The sequence below is a fragment of the Schistocerca nitens genome, chromosome 1 (assembly GCF_023898315.1).
Source record: "Schistocerca nitens isolate TAMUIC-IGC-003100 chromosome 1, iqSchNite1.1, whole genome shotgun sequence".
NCBI lineage: Eukaryota > Metazoa > Arthropoda > Insecta > Orthoptera > Acrididae > Schistocerca > Schistocerca nitens.
The window spans coordinates 94090674-94115908 of NC_064614.1; the positions used below are offsets into that span (position 1 = coordinate 94090674).

General features: G+C 39.1%; 1 protein-coding gene across 11 annotated transcripts in view; it reads right to left on the reverse strand.

Moving 5' to 3' along the window:
• Positions 1-25235, reverse strand: part of LOC126241561 (uncharacterized) — a 296723-nt gene that overhangs the window by 251378 nt on the left and 20110 nt on the right. For all 11 annotated transcript variants that reach the window (XM_049948016.1, XM_049948017.1, XM_049948018.1 and 8 more), the window contains exon 3: positions 18348-18467. In XM_049948016.1, the coding sequence (XP_049803973.1) occupies positions 18348-18467 (120 nt within the window). The remainder of the gene's footprint in view (positions 1-18347; positions 18468-25235) is intronic.

Genomic DNA, 25235 nt, shown 5'->3' on the forward strand with positions numbered 1-25235 from the left:
GGAGAGCGAAATGCTCATTAACTCACATACTCAATACAATAGTACTTCCATTAATAAGTTTTGGTATGACACTGAATCAAATGCTTCTTGAAGTCAAGAGAAACTGCATCTATCTGATTGCCTTGATCCATGGCTTTTAGGATGTGAAAAAAAAAAAAAAAAAAAAAAAAAAACTGTAAGCTGAGCTTCACAAAACCAATGTTTCTGAAATACATGCTTATTGGCATGTAAGATGTCATTGAAGATCCCCCCCCCCCTCCCCCTGAAGTTTGAGTTCAGACTATGTTCTTACATTGTGTAACAAGTAAATGTTAGCGACATTGAATGGTGGTTTTGTGGCCCGTTTCTGCTGTCCTTCTTGTACACAAATGCAGCCTGTGATTTCTTTCAACTGTGGATACAATCTACAATTTTATTTACGGCTATTATGTTTTCAGCAACTGTGGTACATACTTTTAGCAAAATAAAAATCTGCAAAATTGGAATATTTTGTTGCACTTAACCGGTTTCGACAGATTAATCTGTCATCTTCGTAAGTATACAAAAGTTAGGTACATACAAATCTTTGAAACATTGCCATACATTCATACAATGTACAAAAAGTGTATTACAAAAAGTTAGTCAAAACTGACTTGTATAACACAGAGAAGCAGATGTCAGTATCTTCATCAGCGAAGCATAATGACATGATACATCACAAAGGTATATAGTGTAAGACTGGTTACTTATATACAGAGTCAAGTTGTGTGCAAACAGCAAGGAACATACATAAAAGCACATAAAAGTATAACTAAAGAATATAAAAAGCAAGTTACATATCAAATAAAAAGGAAATGCCAATAAAGTCTCAATATAAATTTTATGTTATAGTTCTGAAAAGGTCTGGTATAAAATTTTTTTTTTATTACATTATCATCCAGCACTGAGTAAGTATCTTGTAATACAATTCTTGTACTTTGCATACATATACAACCAATTTCTAATGATTTGTATTTTTCTAAATTTTGTATACTTCTGAAGATGATAGATTAATCTGTCAAAACTGCTAAATGCAATAAAATATTCCAATTGTGCAACTGACAACTGAATTTTATTATGAGAAAATATGGTGTACAACATTTTGTTTGAGGGATATCTGTACTATTAAATAAAGACAAGTTGCTGTTTAAAGTTGTTACCAAAAATTTCAAAAAGTACCTGACCAAGTTATTTTAAATTTTTACATGATGCTCTAATAAACATTAGGAGAGACACAGGGTGCATTTTTTAAAATATATACAGTATATAAGTACATATGTACACAGGTAATGCTGTTGCCAAAAACCTTGAAAAGTTCTTGACCAATTTACTTCAAATTTTTACACAATACTCTAATAAACCTTAATAGACACATAAGCTACAGACGAATGGAGAAACTGATAGAAGCCAACCTCGGGGAACATCAGTTTGGATTCCGTAGAAATGTTGGAACACGTGAGGCAATACTGAGCCTACGACTTATCTTAGAAGAAAGATTAAGGAAAGGCAAACCTAAGTTTCTAGCATTTATAGACTTAGAGAAAGCTTTTGACAATGTTGATTGGAATACTCTCTTTCAAATTCTGAAGGTGGCAGGGGTAATACAGGGGGCGAAAGGCTATTTACAATTTGTACAGAAAGCAGATGGCAGTTATAAGAGTTGAGGGGTATGAAAGGGAAGCAGTGGTTGGGAAGGGAGCGAGACAGGGTTGTAGCCTATCCCCGATGTTATTCAATCTGTATATTGAGCAAGCAATAAAGGAAACAAAAGAAAAGTATGGAGTAGGAATTAAAATCCATGGAGAACAAATAAAAACTTTGAGGTTCGCCGATGACATTGTAATTCTGTCAGAGACAGCAAAGGATTTGGAAGAGCAGTTGAACGGAATGGACAGTGTCTTGAAAGGAGGGTATAAGATGAACATCAACAAAAGCAAAACTAGGATAATGGAATGTAGTCTAATTAAGTCGGGTGATGTTGAGGGAATTAGATTAGGAAATGAGACACTTAAAGTAATAAAGGAGTTTTGCTATTTGGGGAGCAAAATAACTGATGATGGTCGAAGTAGAGAGGATATAAAATGTAGACTGGCAATGGCAAGGAAAGCATTTTTCTGATGAAGAAAAATTTGTTAATATCGAGTATAGATTTAAGTGTTAGGAAGTCGTTTCTGAAAGTATTTGTATGGAGTGTAGCCATGTATGGAAGTGAAACGTGGACGATAAATAGTTTAGACAAGAAGAGAATGGAAGCTTTCGAAATGTAGTGCTACAGAAGAATGCTGAAGATTAGATGGGTAGATCACATAACTAATGAGGAGGTATTGAATAGAATTGGGGAGAAGAGGAGCTTGTGGCACAACTTGACTAGAAGAAGGGATCGGTTGGTAGGACATGTTCTGAGACATCGAGGGATCACCAGTTTAGTATTGGAGGGCAGCGTGGAGGGTAAAAATCGTAGAGGGAGACCAAGAGATGAATACACTAAGCAGATTCAGAAGGATGTAGGCTGCAGTAGGTACTGGGAGATGAAGAAGCTTGCACAGGATAGAGTAGCATGGAGAGCTGCATCAAACCAGTCTCAGGACTGAAGACCACAACAACAACAAGCTACAGCTTTTAAAATATATATGGTATAATACTAAATATTCAAAAATCTACATTATTATACAAAAACAAATTAATGTTTACCATTGTTACCAAAAATCATGAAAGTGCTCGAGTTATCTGCTTCAAATTTTTACTCAATACTGTAGCAAAGCTTCGAACAAACCTAGGCTACACGTTTTTTTAATGGTGGTATCTAAACACATATTTAAAATCTAGATTATTATACAGAATGGTCACAACAGTACGAAAAGCTTGTAAGTGTGTTGCACAATAGGTTTTGTTGAGAAGTAATTGTTAAGAAAAAAATTCGGTATGTTGTGTCGTTTATGAAATGTGAAATGTGTTTTATTCATCTCAGAATGTACACAATTTCAGAACATATGAGTTAATTAGTATTGAAGCTAGCCAGTCAGATCATTATACATGCAGATACAGTGTCGCTAAATATATGGCTTCCTAAAGCCGAACAAGAGAGCGATACAGCAATTGGACATGGGCGGTAGTAAGGATTGAACCCAAGCCATCATCTATATTATGAGAACAATTGGCACTAATTGCATCTGATGGGACACTTGAATTTGCATGCACAATGGCCTGATTGGCTAACTTCAATACTAATTAACTCGGAAATGGTGCAACGTATCAAACTGTTTTCTTAATAATTATGTCTCAGCTCAATCTACCCAGCACCACCCTTAGAATATTTTCAGACTAATCTGAAAAGTGGAAAAGTTGTACATGATATTCAGATAAACATTCAAATGGATATAGCCTGTTTATATTTTTTAAACATGAATAGGTTTTCTATTAAAACTGAATGCAAGAAAGAAAATGCTACAGTATGCTGAGTAGCCAAAACGTATGGTTTTGTTTTCTTTCTCACAGTCAGTTTTTACTACAGTATCAGGGCATTTAAACCATTAGGTAAATTGTTTCTCTCACATATATTCTTTCTCATTATATATAACTGTAACAAAAATTATATGCGTAGCTATGTGCTGTTTTGTCTCTTCCTCACACTAGACTTTAACGGAAAATACGTAAGTTGTAGTTATGGCTTATCAGCCTGTGATTAGAGTATCACTATAGAATCTGAATCACCCACAAATTTTTAATCCTTTTCATTTGCACATTAAAACTATGCAAAATATTCTCATTGAAGCTACTATCCAGCAGCAGAGATCTCTCATACATTTATACCAATGATCCCAACTGATTTACTTTTGCCATTTCAATTCCTAATCAATGTTTTGTTGGCTATAAAAATAAACATGGGTGAAAATCAGTGAGGGGGTGGGGGAAGAATATGAACATGGAGAGGGGGAAGGAGGAGATGGACAGAGGACGGGAGGGGAGGTGGAGAGAGAGAGAGGGGGAGGAGGAGACAGACATAAAGAGGGGCAGGAGTTGATGTGCAGAGAGAGGAGGGGGAGATAAACAAAGAGGAGAGAGATGGGGAGATGTAGAGTGAGAGTGGGAGCAGGAAATCAGGATGTATGTCAAATTCCCGCATGTATAGGCTTGCCAGTATGGAATATTTTCATCAAAAAGCCAGCTAATTCAGCTCGTCTGCAAATTCTGTATAGAATCTCATATCACTCATCTTTGCAGTGGTGTGGGAATTATACTGGGCCAGTACTCTTGGAGCCTTCTTTGTAAAGCAATATTTGAAGATGGCTTTTAGCATTTCTATTTCTGCTTTGCTAGCCTCAATTTCAGTTCCTATGTCATCCATGAGTATCTGGACAATGCTATGGCATCACTAACAGCCTTTGCATTTACTGTAATTTCTTTTGGATTGGTGGGAGGTCTTGTGATAAGTAGTCATTGGGTGCTTTATGCACAGCCCTTTTGACAGCCAGATTCATTTCATTTAGCAACTATATATACTCCTATGCTTTGTTTTACACCTACTGTGCAATAGTCACTGTTTCTATTGAAACGCCTTTGAATAGGCCTTGAACTTTCTCTAACAAAATACTTCTTAACATTCTTAAATATAATACTAGAAGGAGAAATTATTTACACTAACCATCACACAGCCTTAGTGTGCCACACAGAGGAGTGAGATATTCAGCTACAAAAATCTTTGACCACCTACCGAGTAATGTGAAGAATTTAATGGCCATTAAAATTAACTTCAAACAAAAACTGAAATCATATTTGCTTAGCCAACTGCGTCTACTCCACAGTGGAATTTCTGAATGGTAGTGAGAGTGTGCGTGTGTGTGTGTGTGTGTGTGTGTGTTTGTGTGTGTGTGTGTGTGTGTGTGTGTGTGTGTGTGTGTGTGTGTGTGTTTAAGAGAGGCAGAGAGAGACACACAGACACTGAACATACTTAAGAATAAATCACTGAATGCATGTATTAAAAAAATTAGAAATTGTTTAAATGGTCAGCATGCTGCCACATTTTCTACTGAGAACATGTAATATAGCAGTAAAACTGACTTGTTAGCTGTCACAGTGAGAGGGTAAAAATACGATCTCCAGAACATGCAAATAGCTAACTAGCTACCTAACTAACTGCCAAAGCATGCATGTAATCCTATGGATGACTAACTTTGCTATGTTCAGAATGTTTGCAATATGCTGAACACTGATCCATGACTCATCTTCACTTTTCTCCTCAATCACCAGAACCACCAGTTCTCCTGTGATTCTCAGTCCTTCTTTGAGAGAAGATGATTCATACTTGTTTTGCCACACAGAGAGAGTCTGCACCACCTAACCTACTCATGTGTTGGTTCACTGTTGTCACACATTTCCACTGACACAGCATGGATTATTTCAGAGATTTTCCCCTTCAAATTCAGAAAACAAATTACCACGTGATTCTATAGTTTATCAGTGGGCTATGCCATTTTATTTGGCCTCTATAGCGGTGTACTATGCTACTGTAATTTCAATGTCTATCAGGACTGAAGACTTGTACCTTAATACAAACAATAAATATTTGTGTTCCCCCCCCCCCCCCCCCTCCCTGAGGTGATATGTATAATGAGGTTCAGTGAACTGTTAAAAGCATATTGTGTCTTTGTGTTTATTTATTTTAAAAGCCTGTAAAAATAGCTGCAGTTGTGTTATTACCATGCTGCCTTCCTTTTAAACATTTGAGGATGGTTAGGCTCACATGCTTTTCGTAGCTGTAGGTATCTGATTTTCTGTTGATATGTTTCATTTTCCTGGTGTCCAATCGGGCTATATGGGAGATCAAATGACATCAACTGTAGTATGAAACATTCAATGAACTTCACTACTTGTACAATCTATAGACCATAGTTTTAATTTCAATGTGTTTTTGCTACTTTGTAAAATCTTTATATTGGTTGTGCATTAGATGCTACAGATGTAGATAGTTAAGTGAGGTACTGATCACACCATTTGTCTACATAAGTGAATGTTTTACATCTGTTATACTGTAATATTTTCAGGTCTTTCTTTCAGGTGTAAACTGTATCTATCTGTTGAATCAGTGAGTTTATGTACTTTTAGTGTTAAACACTGTGTCAACTCACATTATCATCACAATTTATGCAGCTGTTACTTTTATCAATGACAATGTAACGTGTTTGAGCTATCACTTCTATAATAATTTCCCCTGGACATGCATTGTGTCACTGGTAACATACTTGTAATGTATCTAAATCCCCGTATACTTCACTAGAAGTGTTATTAATGACAGGTAACTTAGAATCAGTGATTAACTTCCCTACATATATAGCTCAAGACTGTAGCAGTCTAATAGATAATGCATTTGCACAGCAAGAGACTGTAAAACTAACACATGCTTTCCCCGTGATAAATGGATTATCAGACCATGGTGCACTATTGATTAACTTACAAAACCTAGCAGAGTTTACAGTTCAAAAACCATTAAATAGAAGTGTAAGGCTGGTCAACTATGTATCTAGGGCACTTCAGTGAAAGTTTAAGAAATGTTAATTGGGGAGATGTATACAATAAGCCAAATGCTAATGATAAATGCAATATATTTCTTGGTAACTTTATATCCATTTTTGAACACTGTTGCCCCAAAAAAATTACTAAATGTAACAACAAACAATTTTCAAAGAAACTTTGGATTACTACAGGTATTGAAGTGCCTTCAGAAAGAAAAAGAAAATTGTATGAGATAGCAAGAATTAGTAAGAAGTAATTTACACTGAGAAAGAAAACTGGCATTCTACGGATCGGAGCGTGGAATGTCAGATCCCTTAATCGGGCAGGTAGGTTAGAAAATTTAAAAAGGGAAATGGATAGGTTAAAGTTAGATATAGTGGGAATTAGTGAAGTTCGGTGGCAGGAGGAACAAGACTTTTGGTCAGGTGATTACAGGGTTATAAATACAAAATCAAATAGGGGTAATGCAGGAGTAGGTTTAATAATGAATAAAAAAATAGGAGTGCGGGTTAGCTACTACAAACAGCATAGTGAACGCATTATTGTGGCCAAGATAGACACAAAGCCCATGCCTACTACAGTAGTACAAGTTTATATGCCAACTAGCTCTGCAGATGATGAAGAAATTGATGAAATGTATGACGAGATAAAAGAAATTATTCAGGTAGTGAAGGGAGACGAAACTTTAATAGTCATGGGTGACTGGAATTCGTCAGTAGGAAAAGGGAGAGAAGGAAACATAGTAGGTGAATATGGATTGGGGGGAAGAAATGAAAGAGGAAGCCGCCTTGTAGAATTTTGCACAGAGCATAACTTAATCATAGCTAACACTTGGTTCAAGAATCATAAAAGAAGGCTGTATACCTGGAAGAATCCTGGAGATACTAATAGGTATCAGATAGATTATATAATGGTAAGACAAAGATTTAGGAACCAGATTTTAAATTGTAAGACATTTCCAGGGGCAGATGTGGATTCTGACCACAATCTATTGGTTTTGAACTGCAGATTGAAACTGAAGAAACTGCAAAAAGGTGGGAATTTAAGGAGATGGGACCTGGATAAACTGAAAGAACCAGAGGTTGTAGAGAGTTTCAGGGAGAGCATAAGGGAACAATTGACAGGAATAGGGGAAAGAAATACAGTAGAAGAAGAATGGGTAGCTCTGAGGGATGAAGTAGTGAAGGCAGCAGACGATCAAGTAGGTAAAAAGAGGAGGGCTAATAGAAATCCTTGGGTAACAGAAGAAATATTGAATTTAATTGATGAAAGGAGAAAATATAAAAATGCAGTAAATGAAGCAGGCAAAAGGGAATACAAACGTCTCAAAAATGAGATCGACAGAAAGTGCAAAATGGCTAAGCAGGGATGGCTAGAGGACAAATGTAAGGATGTAGAGGCTTGTCTCACTAGGGGTAAGATAGATACTGCCTACAGGAAAATTAAAGAGACCTTTGGAGAGAAGAGAACCACTTGTATGAATATCAAGAGCTCAGATGGCAACCCAGTTCTAAGCAAAGAAGGGAAGGCAGAAAGGTGGAAGGAGTATATAGAGGGTTTATACAAGGGCGATGTACTTGAGGACAATATTATCGAAATGGAAGAGCATGTAGATGAAGATGAAATGGGAGATAAGATACTGCGTGAAGAGTTTGACAGAGCACTGAAAGACCTGAGTCGAAACAAGGCCCCGGGAGTAGACAACATTCCATTAAAACTACTGATGGCCTTGGGAGAGCCAGTCTTGACAAAACTCTACCATCTGGTGAGCAAGATGTATGAGACAGGCGAAATACCCACAGACTTCAAGAAGAATATAATAATTCCAATACCAAAGAAAGCAGGTGTTGACAGATGTGAAAATTACCGAACTATCAGTTTAATAAGTCACAGCTGCAAAATACTAACGCGAATTCTTTACAGACGAATGGAAAAACTGGTAGAAGCGGACCTCGGGGAAGATCAGTTTGGATTCCGTAGAAATGTTGGAACACGTGAGGCAATACTAACCTTACGACTTATCTTGGAAAAAAGATTAAGAAAAGGCAAACCTACGTTTCTAGCATTTGTAGACTTAGAGAAAGCTTTTGACAACGTTAACTGGAATACTCTCTTTCAAATTCTGAAGGTGGCAGGGGTAAAATACAGGGAGCGAAAGGCTATTTACAATTTGTACAGAAACCAGATGGCAGTTATAAGAGTCGAGGGGCATGAAAGGGAAGCAGTGGTTGGGAAGGGAGTGAGACAGGGTTGTAGCCTCTCCCCGATGTTATTCAATCTGTATATTGAGCAAGCAGTAAAGGAAACAAAAGAAAAATTCGGAGTAGGTATTAAAATTCATGGAGAAGAAGTAAAAACTTTGAGGTTCGCCGATGACATTGTAATTCTGTCAGAGACAGCAAAGGACTTGGAAGAGCAGTTGAACGAAATGGACAGTGTCTTGAAAGGAGGATATAAGATGAACATCAACAAAAACAAAACGAGGATAATGGAATGTAGTCAAATTAAATCGGGTGATGCTGAGGGGATTAGATTAGGAAATGAGACACTTAAAGTAGTAAAGGAGTTTTGCTATTTAGGGAGTAAAATAACTGATGATGGTCGAAGTAGAGAGGATATAAAATGTAGACTGGCAATGGCAAGGAAAGCGTTTCTGAAGAAGAGAATTCTGTTAACATCGAGTATAGATTTAAGTGTCAGGAAGTCGTTTCTGAAAGTATTTGTATGGAGTGTAGCCATGTATGGAAGTGAAACATGGACGATAACCAGTTTGGACAAGAAGAGAATAGAAGCTTTCGAAATGTGGTGCTACAGAAGAATGCTGAAGATAAGGTGGGTAGATCACGTAACTAATGAGGAGGTATTGAATAGGATTGGGGAGAAGAGAAGTTTGTGGCACAAATTGACTAGAAGAAGGGATTGGTTGGTAGGACATGTTTTGAGGCATCAAGGGATCACAAATTTAGCATTGGAGGGCAGCGTGGAGGGTAAAAATCGTAGAGGGAGACCAAGAGATGAATACACTAAGCAGATTCAGAAGGATGTAGGTTGCAGTAGGTACTGGGAGATGAAGAAGCTTGCACAGGATAGAGTAGCATGGAGAGCTGCATCAAACCAGTCTCAGGACTGAAGACCACAACAACAATTTACACTATAAAAATTATTGTAACATACTGAGAAAAGTTGTCAGAAAATAAAAAAATTATGTATATCAGAGATGAAATTAACAACTAGGACAATAAAATCAAATCACTGTGGAATGTTGTTAGAATTGAGACAGGAAAAGTAACCACTGGGGTAGGTAGTATTACTATTAAAGAGAATGAGACCATCTTAACCAACCGTACACAAGTAGCTAACATATTTAACAACCATTTCTTCAGTGTAGGTGAAACAATTGGCGAGAATAGTTCGAAAGGAAAAGCCATGCCATACATGGAAGAGTCAGTTTTGAGAAATCCTTGTCAGATTAATTTTCATCTAACAACCTCTTGTGAAATAAGAAAAATCATTAAATCTTTGAAAAATAAATGTTCTGTTGGAGTAGATGACATCTCTGACAAGATATTAAAACAATATGGAGCAGTTACGGCTGATGTTCTGAGTCACGTCTGTTATGCATCACCAACGCAAGGTATTTTCCCAGACAGGTTAAAATATGCCATTGTCAAGTCTCTCTACAAAATAGGAGACACCACAGGTGTCAATAATTATCGGCAAGTATCCCTGCTTACAGCATTTTCAAAAAACATTGAGAAAGTAATGTACTCAAGAGTTGTTAACCATCTCAACAGTAATGGGATACTTAGTAAGTCACAGTTTGGATTTCAAAAATGCTGTTCTACTGAAACAGCAAAATACAATTTCACTGCCCACAAAATAGAGTCTTTAAATAGTAAAATGTCACCAATAGGAATTTTCTGTGACTTATCCAAAGCATTTGATTGTGTGAACCATGATATTATGTTACAGAAATTACAATTCTGCAGTATAAATGGAACAGCATATGAGTGGTTTAAGTCATATCTACAGTACTGGAAGCAAAAAGTTTCTTTATATGGTTTAAATGATTTACAGGAATTTCCAACTTCATCTAACTGGGGTGAAATTAAATTAGGTGTTCCACAGGGTTCAATCATGAGTCCCCTTCTGTTCTTGACATATGTGAATGACATCCATTCTTATCTGAAACAAGAAGCTAAACTGACACTGTTTGCTGATGATACAAGCATAATTATTAATCCAGTAAAAGAAACTGCAAAAGAAACTGATACAAATAGTGTCTTTGGAAAAGCCATTGATTTGTTTTCTGTGAATGGGCTTGCTCTGAACTTTGAAAAACACAGAACATCCAATTTTCTACTGCAAGGAGTACAGTTCCTTGAATAAATATAACACATCAACCAAAGTCAGTGGCCAGGGTACAGCATACTAAGTTTTTGGGAGTACATATAGATGAGAATCTTAATTGGAAAATTCATATTTTGGATCTCTTAAAGCGACTAGGTTCAGCAGCTTTTGCAGTCAGAATAATTGCTAATTTTGAGGATATAGAATTTAGCAAGCTAACATACTTTGCATACCTTCACTCTCTGATGTCATGCGGAATAATATTTTGGGGTAAAAAGTATTCACTGCTCCAAAGAAAGTGGTTAGAATAATATGTGGGGCTCATAGTCGCACATCTTGTAGGCATCTGTTTGAAAGGTTAGGAATTCTTACAACACCCTCACGGTACATTTACTCAGTAATGAAATTTGTTCTCAACAACATGGACCAGTTTAAAAACAACAGTGACATTCATGATTATAATACCAGAAGCAAGAAAGACTTACACTATCCTCTACTTAACCTATCTTTGGCACAGAAAGGGGTAAAATATGCTGCTGTAAAACTTTTCGATGAATTAGTAGACGAAATGAAATATCTGACAGACAGAAGTAATAATTTCAAAAATAAATTGAAATCATATCTCCTTGACATTTCCTTCCATACCATAGATGAATCCTTGAACAGGAATAAATAAATCTGTAGGTATAATATGTGCATTTTGTGCAATTTAAGGGAGTGGGGTAGGTAATACAAATTTTAAGCTTTAAAAAAAAAGCTTGATTCATTTGTGCATTCTTATGCACTTGACATATTTCACATCATAATGGTTACTGTGAGATTGATCAATGGAACACATAACTAACTAACTAACTAACTAATCAAACAATAGAAAATCCAGGATGGAATGTAACAATATTAGAAAAGGAAAGTTGCTACTCACCATATAGCGGAGTTGCTGAGTTGCAATAGGCACAACAAAAAGATTCACACAATTCACTAACTAACTAACTGTGCTACTATTTCCCTTGAGTTACTTGAACCCACGTTTATCACAGTTTCATATTGTGCGGAGCAGGTGACATACTGTACTTCAAATTTACTTTCTTGCTTCCCCACTTTTTGCTGAAATATGGTTTGTCCCTCAAATGCCACTATTAGATAGAAATAGTGTACATTACAAGAGTGGCTGTAGCTTGTTTCACAAAGATGTGTATGTGGGTCATTACACTTTGTTATTGCTGTCACATCTGTTCTTTTTGTAACACATGTGAATTGCAGTTGGATGTAAAGTACAGATTGTTAAACTGTTACGACTGTCATACTTACTGTAACATATCACACACAACATGTATAATCATAGGATACTAGTCACTAGAATTGTACTGGAGCTACCAATGTATGCAGATCTCTAGATCAGCTTTGATTCAACTGGTAAATAGTGATCAACTGTGCAGTCAGCAATATTAAAGTAGAATACCTCCATTCAGAGCGTTAATGCTGACTGTTAATGTAGCACAAATGAGTGCACTGTTTGCACACTTTATGACTGCCAATGCAATTTATATTAGTACGTAACAACAACTGGTAACTCAGTATAAATGCAATGTCTCTGTTTTTCACCGTATGCTTGTTTGTAGTCTGTTACATTATTCTGTGTCTCGTACTTTTATTTCCAGAGACGAATTCTGGATTTTATTATCTGATGCCATTGATTTTATATCACCAACATGATGTTATAAATGATTTTATATGATTATTAGATTTTTACTATGTGTATTTTTTCAGTAACAAGAACATCAGTTGAAATGATTGACAGTTTAATCTTGTGACGCTCTTTATATGTTCCTTCAGTTGGTATACAGGGACTTGATCATGGTCTGTGGATCAAAACTGGTTATGCAATAAAGAAATTTTATCAGCAGCTCTTGGCAGTGAATCACGATGTTTACAAATATTTAACAGATGTGAGGCATCATTTTTTGAAAAAACCTTAAATAATTTCTATTTGACAATTCTTTTTGTTTCATGGATGAATTTTTATTTAAAAGCTGGCACTTTATAGGGAGAGACGACTGGTTTTTAAATGTTGTTGCGTAAGTATGACTGAAAAATAATGTGTTCATTAATGTTAAAACTAATCATGAATCTCTCTCTCTCTCTCTCTCTCTCTCTCTCTCTCTCTCTCACACACACACACACACACACACACACACACACACACACCTGTGCTCCTACATTGTGCCAGATGAGATTGCAGTCTGGCCAGCGGACTGGGTTGAGAGGTTGTGTCAGGTGAGGTGGGTATAGGGAGAAAGAGACAGAAAGGGGGAGGTGGTGTTGTGGAGGGGTAGATAGCAGCTTGGGACGAGGTAGCATGTGTGCAGATTAAGACTGCAGTGCTGAAAGTCATCAGGTGCACAAGCTATGAATGCGACATATGGGCACGGTGTGAGGCACACGATCACAATGATGTGGAGGCATGGTTTGGAAAGGGATGACAGGTGAAAGGAAGGGGAGACTCTTGGGTAGCGGGTGTGGGTGCAGGGGGTTTGAAAGGTCCAGATGGCACAGGTTGTGAAGCAGCCATTGAACTCAAGCTGGTTGTGCTCAACAGTCTAGTCTGCTACTGGGCAGTCAACTCTGTTCTTGGTCAGTTTGCTGCTGGTCATTCATTCAGCAGGTTAGTGGGCATACCCACAAAGTTCTATGTACAAATGGCAGCAGAGCTGGTACATGACATGGCTGCTGTCACAGGTGGCCCTGCCTCTGACATGATAGGATAGGCTTGTGACAGAAGTGGGAGTGGCACAGGGATGGACCAGGTCATTGTGCAGATTGGGTAGGGGCAGTGGAGGGGTGGAAAGGATCGCGGGTAGTATGTACCTTATTTCTGGGTGTGATGACAGATAATCCAAGCCCTGGCAAAGGAGATGGTTCAGTTGCTCCAATATGGATGATATTGAGTTGTAACTGATTCTTGGGAGTGGTGGGAGGATTATTGGGGTGTGAAGACATGGCACAGGAAATTGCTCATTTTAATGTCGTGAATGTACTCTTTTCGCAACTGTTTCATCATTACTTTTAACTTCTGGTACTGAAAGACTACCACATGTATCTCCACTAAAAAGTGTGATGTGTATGTGTATGCTATGTGTAAGTGTATGTGGCTGAAGAATTAAACTTAGAAGAGTATTGTCATCACCATTGAAGAATTCACCCTGACTGTTGCTTTTAGCAAATATACCCTGGATTCATTCTTCTCTGCAACCATGGATATGTCATTTTCTTCACAACAATGAAATTACCTTCATATAGATCATGAACCATGGACCTTGCCGTTGGTGGGGAGGCTTGCGTGCCTCAGCGATACAGATGGCCATACCGTAGGTGCAACCACAACGGAGGGGCATCTGTTGAGAGGCCAGACAAACATGTGGTTCCTGAAGAGGGGCAGCAGCCTTTTCAGTAGTTGCAGGGGCAACAGTCTGGATGATTGACTGATCTGGCCTTGTAACATTAACCAAAACGGCCTTGCTGTGCTGGTACTGCGAACGGCTGAAAGCAAGGGGAAACTACAGCCGTAATTTTTCCCGAGGACATGCAGCTCTACTGTATGATTAAATGATGATGGCGTCCTCTTGGGTAAAATATTCCGGAGGTAAAATAGTCCCCCATTCGGATCTCCGGGCGGGGACTACTCAAGAGGACGTCGTTATCAGGAGAAAGAAAACTGGCGTTCTACGGATCGGAGTGTGGAATGTCAGATCACTTAATCGGGCAGGTAGGTTAGAAAATTTAAAAAGGGAAATGGATAGGTTAAAGTTAGATATAGTGGGAATTAGTGAAGTTCGGTGGCAGGAGGAACAAGACTTTTGGTCAGGTGATTACAGGGTTATAAATACAAAATCAAATAGGGGTAATGCAGGAGTAGGTTTAATAATGAATAAAAGAATAGGAGTGCGGGTTAGCTACTACAAACAGCATAGTGAACGCATTATTGTGGCCAAGATAGACACAAAGCCCATGCCTACTACAGTAGTACAAGTTTATATGCCAACTAGCTCTGCAGATGATGAAGAAATAGATGAAATGTATGACGAGATAAAAGAAATTATTCAGGTAGTGAAGGGAGACGAAAATTTAATAGTCATGGGTGACTGGAATTCGAGTGTAGGAAAAGGGAGAGAAGGAAACATAGTAGGTGAATATGGATTGGGGGGAAGGAATGAAAGAGGAAGCCGCCTTGTAGAATTTTGCACAGAGCATAACTTAATCATAGCTAACACTTGGTTCAAGAATCATGAAAGGAGGCTGTATACATGGAAGAAGCCTGGAGATACTGACAGGTTTCAGATAGATTATATAATGGTAAGACAGAGATTTAGGAACCAGGTTTTAAATTGTAAGACATTTCCAGGGGCAGATGTGGATTCTGACCACAATCTATTGGTTATGAACTGCAGATTGAAACTGAAGAAACTGCAAAAAGGTGGGAATTTAAGGAGATGGGATCTGGATAAACTGAAAGAACCAGAGGTTGTAGAGAGTTTCAGGGAGAGCATAAGGGAACAATTGACAGGAATGGGGGAAAGAAATACAGTAGAAGAAGAATGGGTAGCTCTGAGGGATGAAGTGGTGAAGGCAGCAGACGATCAAGTAGGTAAAAAGACGAGGGCTAATAGAAATCCTTGGGTAACAGAAGAAATATTGAATTTAATTGATGAAAGGAGAAAATATAAAAATGCAGTAAATGAAGCAGGCAAAAATGAATACAAACGTCTCAAAAATGAAATCGACAGGAAGTGCAAAATGGCTAAGCAGGGATGGCTAGAGGACAAATGTAAGGATGTAGAGGCTTGTCTCACTAGGGGTAAGATAGATACTGCCTACAGGAAAATTAAAGAGACCTTTGGAGAGAAGAGAACCACTTGTATGAATATCAAGAGCTCAGATGGAAACCCAGTTCTAAGCAAAGAAGGGAAGGCAGAAAGGTGGAAGGAGTATATAGAGGGTTTATACAAGGGAGATGTACTTGAGGAAAATATTATGGAAATGGAAGAGGACGTACATGAAGATGAAATGGGAGATAAGATACTGCGTGAAGAGTTTGACAGAGCACTGAAAGACCTGAGTCGAAACAAGGCCCCGGGAGTAGACAACATTCCATTAGAACTACTGATGGCCTCGGGAGAGCCAGTCCTGACAAAACTCTACCATCTGGTGAGCAAGATGTATGAGACAGGCGAAATACCCTCAGACTTCAAGAAGAATATAATAATTCCAATCCCAAAGAAAGCAGGTGTTGACAGATGTGAAAATTACCGAACTATCAGTTTAATAAGTCACAGCTGCAAAATACTAACGCGAATTCTTTACAGACGAATGGAAAAGCTGGTAGAAGCCGACCTCGGGGATGATCAGTTTGGATTCCGTAGAAATGTTGGAACACGCGAGGCAATACTGACCTTACGACTTATCTTGGAAAAAAGATTAAGAAAAGGCAAACCTACGTTTCTAGCATTTGTAGACTTAGAGAAAGCTTTTGACAATGTTGACTGGAATACTCTCTTTCAAATTCTGAAGGTGGCAGGGGTAAAATACAGGGAGCGAAAGGCTATTTACAATTTGTACAGAAACCAGATGGCAGTTATAAGAGTCGAGGGGCATGAAAGGGAAGCAGTGGTTGGGAAGGGAGTGAGACAGGGTTGTAGCCTCTCCCCGATGTTATTCAATCTGTATATTGAGCAAGCAGTAAAGGAAACAAAAGAAAAATTCGGAGTAGGTATTAAAATTCATGGAGAAGAAGTAAAAACTTTGAGGTTCGCCGATGACATTGTAATTCTGTCAGAGACAGCAAAGGACTTGGAAGAGCAGCTGAACGGAATGGACAGTGTCTTGAAAGGAGGATATAAGATGAACATCAACAAAAGCAAAACGAGGATAATGGAATGTAGTCGAATTAAGTCGGGTGATGCTGAGGGAATTAGATTAGGAAATGAGACACTTAAAGTAGTAAAGGAGTTTTGCTATTTAGGTAGTAAAATAACCGATGATGGTCGAAGTAGAGAGGATATAAAATGTAGACTGGCAATGGCAAGGAAATCGTTTCTGAAGAAGAGAACTTTGTTAACATCGAGTATAGATTTAGGTGTCAGGAAGTCGTTTCTGAAAGTATTTGTATGGAGTGTAGCCATGTATGGAAGTGAAACATGGACGATAACCAGTTTGGACAAGAAGAGAATAGAAGCTTTCGAAATGTGGTGCTACAGAAGAATGCTGAAGATAAGGTGGGTAGATCACGTAACTAATGAGGAGGTATTGAATAGGATTGGGGAGAAGAGAAGCTTGTGGCACAACTTGACTAGAAGAAGGGATCGGTTGGTAGGACATGTTTTGAGGCATCAAGGGATCACAAATTTAGCATTGGAGAGCAGCGTGGAGGGTAAAAATCGTAGAGGGAGACCAAGAGATCAATACACTAAGCAGATTCAGAAGGATATAGGTTGCAGTAGGTACTGGGAGATGAAGAAGCTTGCACAGGATAGAGTAGCATGGAGAGCTGCATCAAACCAGTCTCAGGACTGAAGACCACAACAACAACAACATAGATCAACCAGAAATAAATGAGAATAATATTCTGATGTCAATCTCGACAAATAGTTAGACACAAAGTGAAGACAAAAATGGCAACAAGAGACTATAAGACCAAAACACACACACACAATTTTGAAAAGATACTGGGAGATCTGAAGAGAAATTTGGTTATGCTATTTATCACTCCCACAGCACACAGGTACATTATTGTAGCAGCACATCTAAATGCATCTGTAATACTCAGAGCCTGACAAGTAGGCACAAGTAAACAGGTTTATAGCATTGCAAGAAAGGCAAAATGCTACACTTAAACATGCCCACTGGTCCATGTGAGTAGCCCATCACAATTTGTTAACTTGTGCACTATAGTTTACAGTGGTAGTGGTGCACATTTACATGTCTACATAGAGATCAGAATAGAATATTCTAATTTGTGATTAGTCAAAATTATTGAAAAGGAAATTTGTGTTTACTACAGTAACAACTTTACATGAAGCGTTTTAAGTAAAATTTCAAATACGATTGAGTTTAATAAGGATTATTGAATTTTTTAACAGATTTTCAGCTCATACATTCTGTAGTTCCTCTCAAAATATTTGTAGCATAATGCTTCATGCACTTATATCTCAAGTATTTTGGTGCTTACTAAGTTTGCTGTATTTTAAATTAATATTTCTATTCCTAGTTTTGCAATCAAGGTCAGTGCTTCTGCAAAGGAAAGTCTCCATATCCCTCTCCTTGTTTTCCAATGAAAGGAGGTGAAGTTTAATGTAAAAGGCAGACAATGTTAACATCATCAGTTCTCTTAACAGCAGTAAACACAATACTATGTTTGCAATGACTGTAGCTATTGAGGAAGAAGATTACAAATGTGATCTAGCAAGATTTCTCACCTGCAGTGCCAGGTGTGCCAGTTCATAAGCATTTAAAAGTTTCTGGCACATTGATGCTTTATAAATATAATGAAGACCACAGCAAGACTTCTCCCTTAGTCGATGTTGCAGAGCCAGCAACTACACAAATACATAAAAAACAATGTCCTGTTACAATATCATGAATATAAACACATTAAAGCAATATCTATGATTAGTTAAATTAAAAGAAGGCCATATGTTCACTCTGGTACTCCATATTAACTAACAAAAAACTTATTTACTTACTTACTCAGTACTAAGACTATCCCAGTTAAACAAAAAGCAAAGGATTAAAACTTACTGTTTTATACAGCCAGGTTTATTCTGCTGTAAATTACTAGATGATCACACACACACACACACACACACACACACACACACACACACACACACACACACACACACAATGCCAGTTGGTTGCATGCACAGGTCGGAAAGCACCAATGTCAACAATAAAACACTTTGCAGACAGTTTACGAAATGCTGATTTAACTGGAGTTTACAATGGACCAAATGACAACACTAAATTTGACATATTCTTCAAATTTGTAGTGGTTTTAGAAAACACTTAGCTCAAAAAAGTGATTTTAACACCAAACTAATCTGAAACTGTCTTTACTCACTAAAGTACTCACGTATATTCAGAAAGAAAGCCTGAAGTTCATAAAATAATTAATGATCTGAAAAACATTTATTATAAACAATTTAAAAGAAATATCATAAAGAAATCTGGAGTAACCACATTATATCTGAAAGTGAGAACAACCAAAACAAAAATAAAGTGGAATATTGTGATTCCTCAGTTTCTCCTGGGGTATTTGTTGATCAAACTGCCCACGAGTGTACTGCCAGCTCATCTTCAGGCCCCTATACACATCGCTAGATAAGTCATCTAAATGTCCACTCTATTACAGGGATCACTAATTTCAACTGGCCTCCGCAAACCTCTTAGACTTCCCTGTAGATCTGGACTCTCCACACCTTTAACAACAGTTGCCTGAAGAGGGTGCCAATGAGGCACTGAAACTGGTAGTCCTATAAAATAATAAGTAAAATTATGGCTGTCAGTATTTGTTTTCCTCAAGTCTTTCACTAGCCATTGTGCCTTCCCATTTATACAAGGTGAAACTACAGATTCCAGTATCTGTCTTAAGCAATTTAAGGAAACCATGAGAAACCTAAATGTGGATGGCCAGACAAGAATATTAATCGTCACCCTCCAGAATGCAAGTTCAGCACGCTAATTACTGCACTACCTATGTAGCCCTCACCTGAACATCCAAATGAGGGACTACATAATCTCCAGCATATTTTACCTAAGTGGATGTTATCACCACTAAACAGTAGATTAGTGCTTGTAAAGGGACACCCCCATCTAGCATTACTTTTCCTCAACAGAAGTAGTCGGTACCAGAACTAACTTTCCAATTTTGAACAGGTCAGTATTATCTCAGCTGGTTTTCTAAAAAATGTCATATAATTTTGTACATGATGTGTTATATTTCAAGCTAAAATCTATAAAAAGAAATAACTTTCTTTTGTGAACACAAATACTAACAAAGAGATAGAGGGGCTGGCCAGTACTTACCTCAGCTCAGTACAACCGATAGATACACAAAAAACAGAACCAAAAATTTACGTTCCTAGCTTTCGGAACAAATGTTCCTTCATCAGGGAGGAGAGAGGGGAAAGAAAGGGAAGAAGGGAAAGTAGATTCAGTTACTCACAACCCAGGTTATGAAGCAACAGGGAAAGGAAAACAGGAAGGGTAACAAGGATGGAAGCATGGTCACCGTAGCCAAACTGCAATCCCACATACTTACCCTCCGGTCCTGCTTAACCTTTGGAATTACCCCTAAAGGACTTACCTTAAAAGTTCCCATCTCTGGGTGCAATTCCTCTTTCCACCAGTCTCTCCTGGACTTCCAGAACCTTCAATGCTGAGCCCTTACCCAACTTGTCCTGAATCTCTACACTACTTCATGTAACCACCACTCCCAACAGCTCCTATCTCTCTTCAAAGTCCTCCACCTCTCAAACCCTTGCTTGGAGAACACACTCAGGAACATCATCCTAGAAGCCAGCTGCAAACTTGAGTTCCACGCCACACACCACCTGAAAAAACTATCCACAGTGCTAGTGCAACACCTAAGAAATGGGGTCCCTCTCCCTATCCCTCACAAACACCAACCACAACAGAACCTTCAACAAACCCCCCTCATAGCCAACAAACCTAGCCTAGCCACCCTACTCAATCTCCCCATTCCAGCACATACCCCACACAGACCAAATCTCAACTATAACCACAGTCAAATGCCACATATCACCAGTCCCAATTCAGTTCTAAACCTCTCATCTGGATCCCTCTCTCCTGCAGAGACATCTGTTCTATCAAAAGGCTTAACCTTTAGCCCCACACCTAAATTTAACCACACTGCCCTGGTTAAAGATCTCCTCTCATTCACTCGGAACCTCAACTGGAAATACCACTTCACTACCCAAACACAGCCCCCAAATACTAGACCCAGTGTTGAACCCTGTCTAGAACAGTTCCGACCGCCTTCTCAAAGGGATCCTCCTCCCCTCCCCCAAAACCATCCCTTACAGACATTTCAGGAATTCCTCACATCTAGTGTTGCCTCCCAGTCCTTCTTGAAGAACATCCCGACAACCCCCAACATCACCCCAGCTGAATCCCGTGCTATTGAGGAACTGAAAATAGACCGCTCTATTGTCATCCTCCCGGCGGATAAAGGCTCCACAACTTTCGTACTTGACCGTGTGGAGTATGTGGCAGAAGGACTGCGTCAACTATCTGACACCTCAACCTTCAAAGCTGTTACCCAGGATCCCATTCCCTCCATCCAGACTGAGCTACAGAAAATCCTAAAAATCCAAGGTCCCTCACAAGGCCTCACAATGGCTTCCATAGACTTACTCACTCCACCTGAGCCACGTACCCCTACCTTCTACCTATTACCCAAAATCCACAAAGAGAACCATCCTAACCGTCCCATTGTGGCAGGCTTCAAAGCCCCAACAGAACGTATCTCAGCTCTGGTAGACCAACACCTCCAACCTATCACCCGCAGACTCCCATCCTACATCAAAGACACAAACCACTTCCTAGAACGCCTCAAATCCATTCCCACTCCTCTCCCACCTGAAACCTTTCTTGTCACCATAGATGCTACATCCCTTTACACAAACATCCCATATACCCATGGTCTCTCTGCCCTTGAGCTCTACCTCTCCCAACGCCCACCCGAAGATCTTCCAAAAATCTCATTCCTTATCACACTTACCAACTTCATCCTCACCCATAATTACTTCACTTTTGAAGGCCAGACCTACAAACAAATCAGGGGAACGGCCATGGGAACCAGGATGGCTCCGTCCTATGCCAACCTCTTCATGGGCCGCATGGAGGAGGCTCTCCTGAAGACCCAACAGCTGCTTCCCCTGGCCTGGTATAGGTTTATAGATGACATCTTTGTGGTCTGGACTCATGGTGAAGAAACACTCCTTAATTTCCTCCATAACCTCAACTCCTTTTCGAATCTGAATTTCACCTGGTCCTTCTCCAAAACCCAAGCCACCTTCCTGGATGTTGACCTTCATCTTGTTGAAGCTCACATCCACACCTCTGCCCATATCAAACCCACAAACAAACAACAGTACCTTCACTTTGATAGCTGCTATCCATTCCACATCAAACGCTCCCTTCCCTACAGCCTAGGTATTCGTGGCAAACGTATCTGCTCCAGTGACGAATCCCTCAACAATTACACCAATAACCTAACCAGTGCTTTCCTCTCCCGTAACTATCCTGCAGACCTTGTCCACAAACAGATCTCCCGAGCAATACATTCCTCCCCGTCCAACAACAATGTTCCTATCCACTGACCACACAGAAGCATCGCCCTTGTTACCCAATATTATCCTGGCCTCGAAAACATCAACAAATTACTCCGCCAGGGATATGACTTTCTCAAGTCAACCCCTGAAATGAGATCATCCCTTGACAAAATTCTCCCCACACCACCCAGAGTTGCCTTTCGTCGCCCCCCTAACCTGCGTAACATCCTTGTTAAACCCTACAATATTCCCAGACTACCTTCTCTACCCAGCGGTTCCTACCCTTGTAACCGACCCCGCTGCAAAACCTGCCCATGCATCCCCCCACAACCACCTACTCCAGCCCCGCTACTGGTAAAACTTGCACAATTCAAGGTAGGGCCACGTGTGAAACTACACGTCATTTATCAACTGACATGCCTGCACTGCACAGCCTTTTACATCGGTATGACGACAACTAAACTGGCTGAGTGCATGAACGGACACAGACGAACTGTCCACCTAGGAGATGTCCAATACCCAGTAGCGGAGCATGCCCTCCAGCATAATTCTAGGGACCTAGGAACCTGCTACACTGTATGTGCCATTTGGCTTCTCCCACTCAACACCAGTTCCTCTGAACTGCGGAGTTGGGAACTTGCACTCCAACACATCCTTTCATCCCGCCATCCCCCTGGACTGAACCTACGTTAAACAACCTCACTCCCATTTACTCTTCAGTCTTCTCCTCTTTCCCTTTCCTCTTTAGCCATTCGCGCATCTCTTCATCCTACATAGTTGTGTTTATCTTTATACTATATACCTCTTTACTTCTGTATGCATCCTCTTTGGTTTGAAGCTGGCACAGTACTTACAGTAGAATAGCTTTGGCTTCCCTCTGACAACCATGCCTCCATCCTTGCTACGCTTCATAACCTGGGTTGTGAGTAATTGAATCTACTTTCCCTTCTTCCCTTTCTTTCCCCTCTCTCCTCCCTGATGAAGGAACATTTGTTCCGAAAGCTAGGAACGTAAATTTTTGGTTCTGTTTTTTGTGTATCTATCGGCTGTACTGAGCTAAGTACTGGCCAGCCCCTCTATCTCTTTGTTAGTATTTGTTTCACATCTTTATATGAGATTTTCCATTAATCATTTAAAGAACTTTCTTTTCTTTGTTACAATCGGTATGTACTCTGAATGTCCAGTTAAATTCTCTCTCTCTCTCTCTCTCTCTCTCTCTCTCTCTCTCTCTCTCTCTTTTAAGAAACATTTGAAATTACGAAATATTTAGGTTAGGTTAGGCTAGGTTAGTGTTGTTTAACGTCCCGTCGACAACGAGGTCATTAGAGACGGAGCGCTAGCTCGGGTTAGGGAAGGATGTGGAAGGAAATCGGCCGTGCCCTTTGAAAGGAACCATCCCGGCATTTGCCTGAAACGATTTAGGGAAATCACGGAAAACCTAAATCAGGATGGCTGGAGACGGGATTGAACCGTCGTCCTCCCGAATGTGAGTCCAGTGTCTAACCACTGCGCCACCTCGCTTGGTCTACGAAATATTTGGCACACTTAAAATTTATATTATGAATTACGCACTTTGGTGTCGGGAATATTGTTAAGCAAATTGGTGCTATTTATTATGTTTATTTCTGGATTCACTTATAAAATAATAATTAAAATTAATAGAAATTCAACTGTCAAGAAAATTTGTAAACCCTCTGGAATATTGTTATTACCGCAGAGGGAGGAAGTAGTAGTGGGCATGCCTCTGTTGTGACCAGACGTGTTTTTGTATTTTGGAAGAATGTAATTTCGGCTCTGTAATGTGAAAATTCAAAAGACAGTGTGATATAGAAAAATTTGAGGGAATAAATTGTCGTGAAAACAAAAAATTTGCACAGACTTACTTCAAAATTATTTAAGTTGGTTGGAACCATGAGAACCTAAGACATGAAAATTTCAGCTCCAAGAATCACCCCTAGACATGAAAAACTGGAACCAACTATGAGAAAAGAAGATATGTAAAAAGTTTATTGCAAATCCTACTCCTCTCATATTTTTGTAAAAAGAGACCTTACCATCGGCAACAACAGTAATAACACAGACGGTGGGATGGGGCGATTCCATGCTGCATGCCTTGGGAAATAAAACACCTGTAACTTCCCCTTGCTTTCAGCCATGCTGCAGTATCATCATAAAAAGGCCATACTGACAAATGTTACAAGGGCAGATCACTTAATCATCCACACTGAACACAACTACTGTAATAGGGCTAAGCTACTTTCAACCCAGTAGTCCACTTACTCAGACAACTATAGAAAAATCTGTAGTTTAATAAGGAATCTGAACCAATGTGAGTCAGGCAAATTTTCACATTTATTAAATATTCTATTCCTCACTATTATCTAAAAAGTTGCAATCCCAATCTAAACACCTATTTTATTTCAGTCCCCATTTTCAGTTTGTGTATAATGAACAGATCAAATGTGAGTTTCTGAACTATCATTCTCTATATGAATTCACATGGTTTGCTGAAAGCAGCTATGTGGCGAAATCTAGTTGGACTGCCCCCCCCCCCCCCTTTTTTTTTTAGGGAGATCCAAAAGACACTATATACTAATACAAATAATCAATTTTTGAAAATGTAATATAATTAGATAGACAAAAAAATCTACTTACATAACAGAGGTAGGAAAAAACACATAAGAGGTCCAAAGCATGCAAGCTTTCGGAGCCAGTGTCTCCTTCAGGGGGAAGGGCGGACGAGAATGAAATGGGAATGAAGGAAAGAAACTGGTGAAGTTTCGGAAATGGGGAGAATTCTCCTCATTACCTAAACCTCACCCCACAGTAGATACTGACACTCAGGTTGCTACAAAATTTCTTGACTACCAAAAAGCCATCAAAGGGTGTTTGCTCTTTCACCTAGCAGCAAACAGAATACAGAATGAAACTGCGTGCTGGACCAGGTTTCAAACACAAGATCTTTACCTTTCATGACAGGTGCACTACCAACAGAACTACTTGAGTATG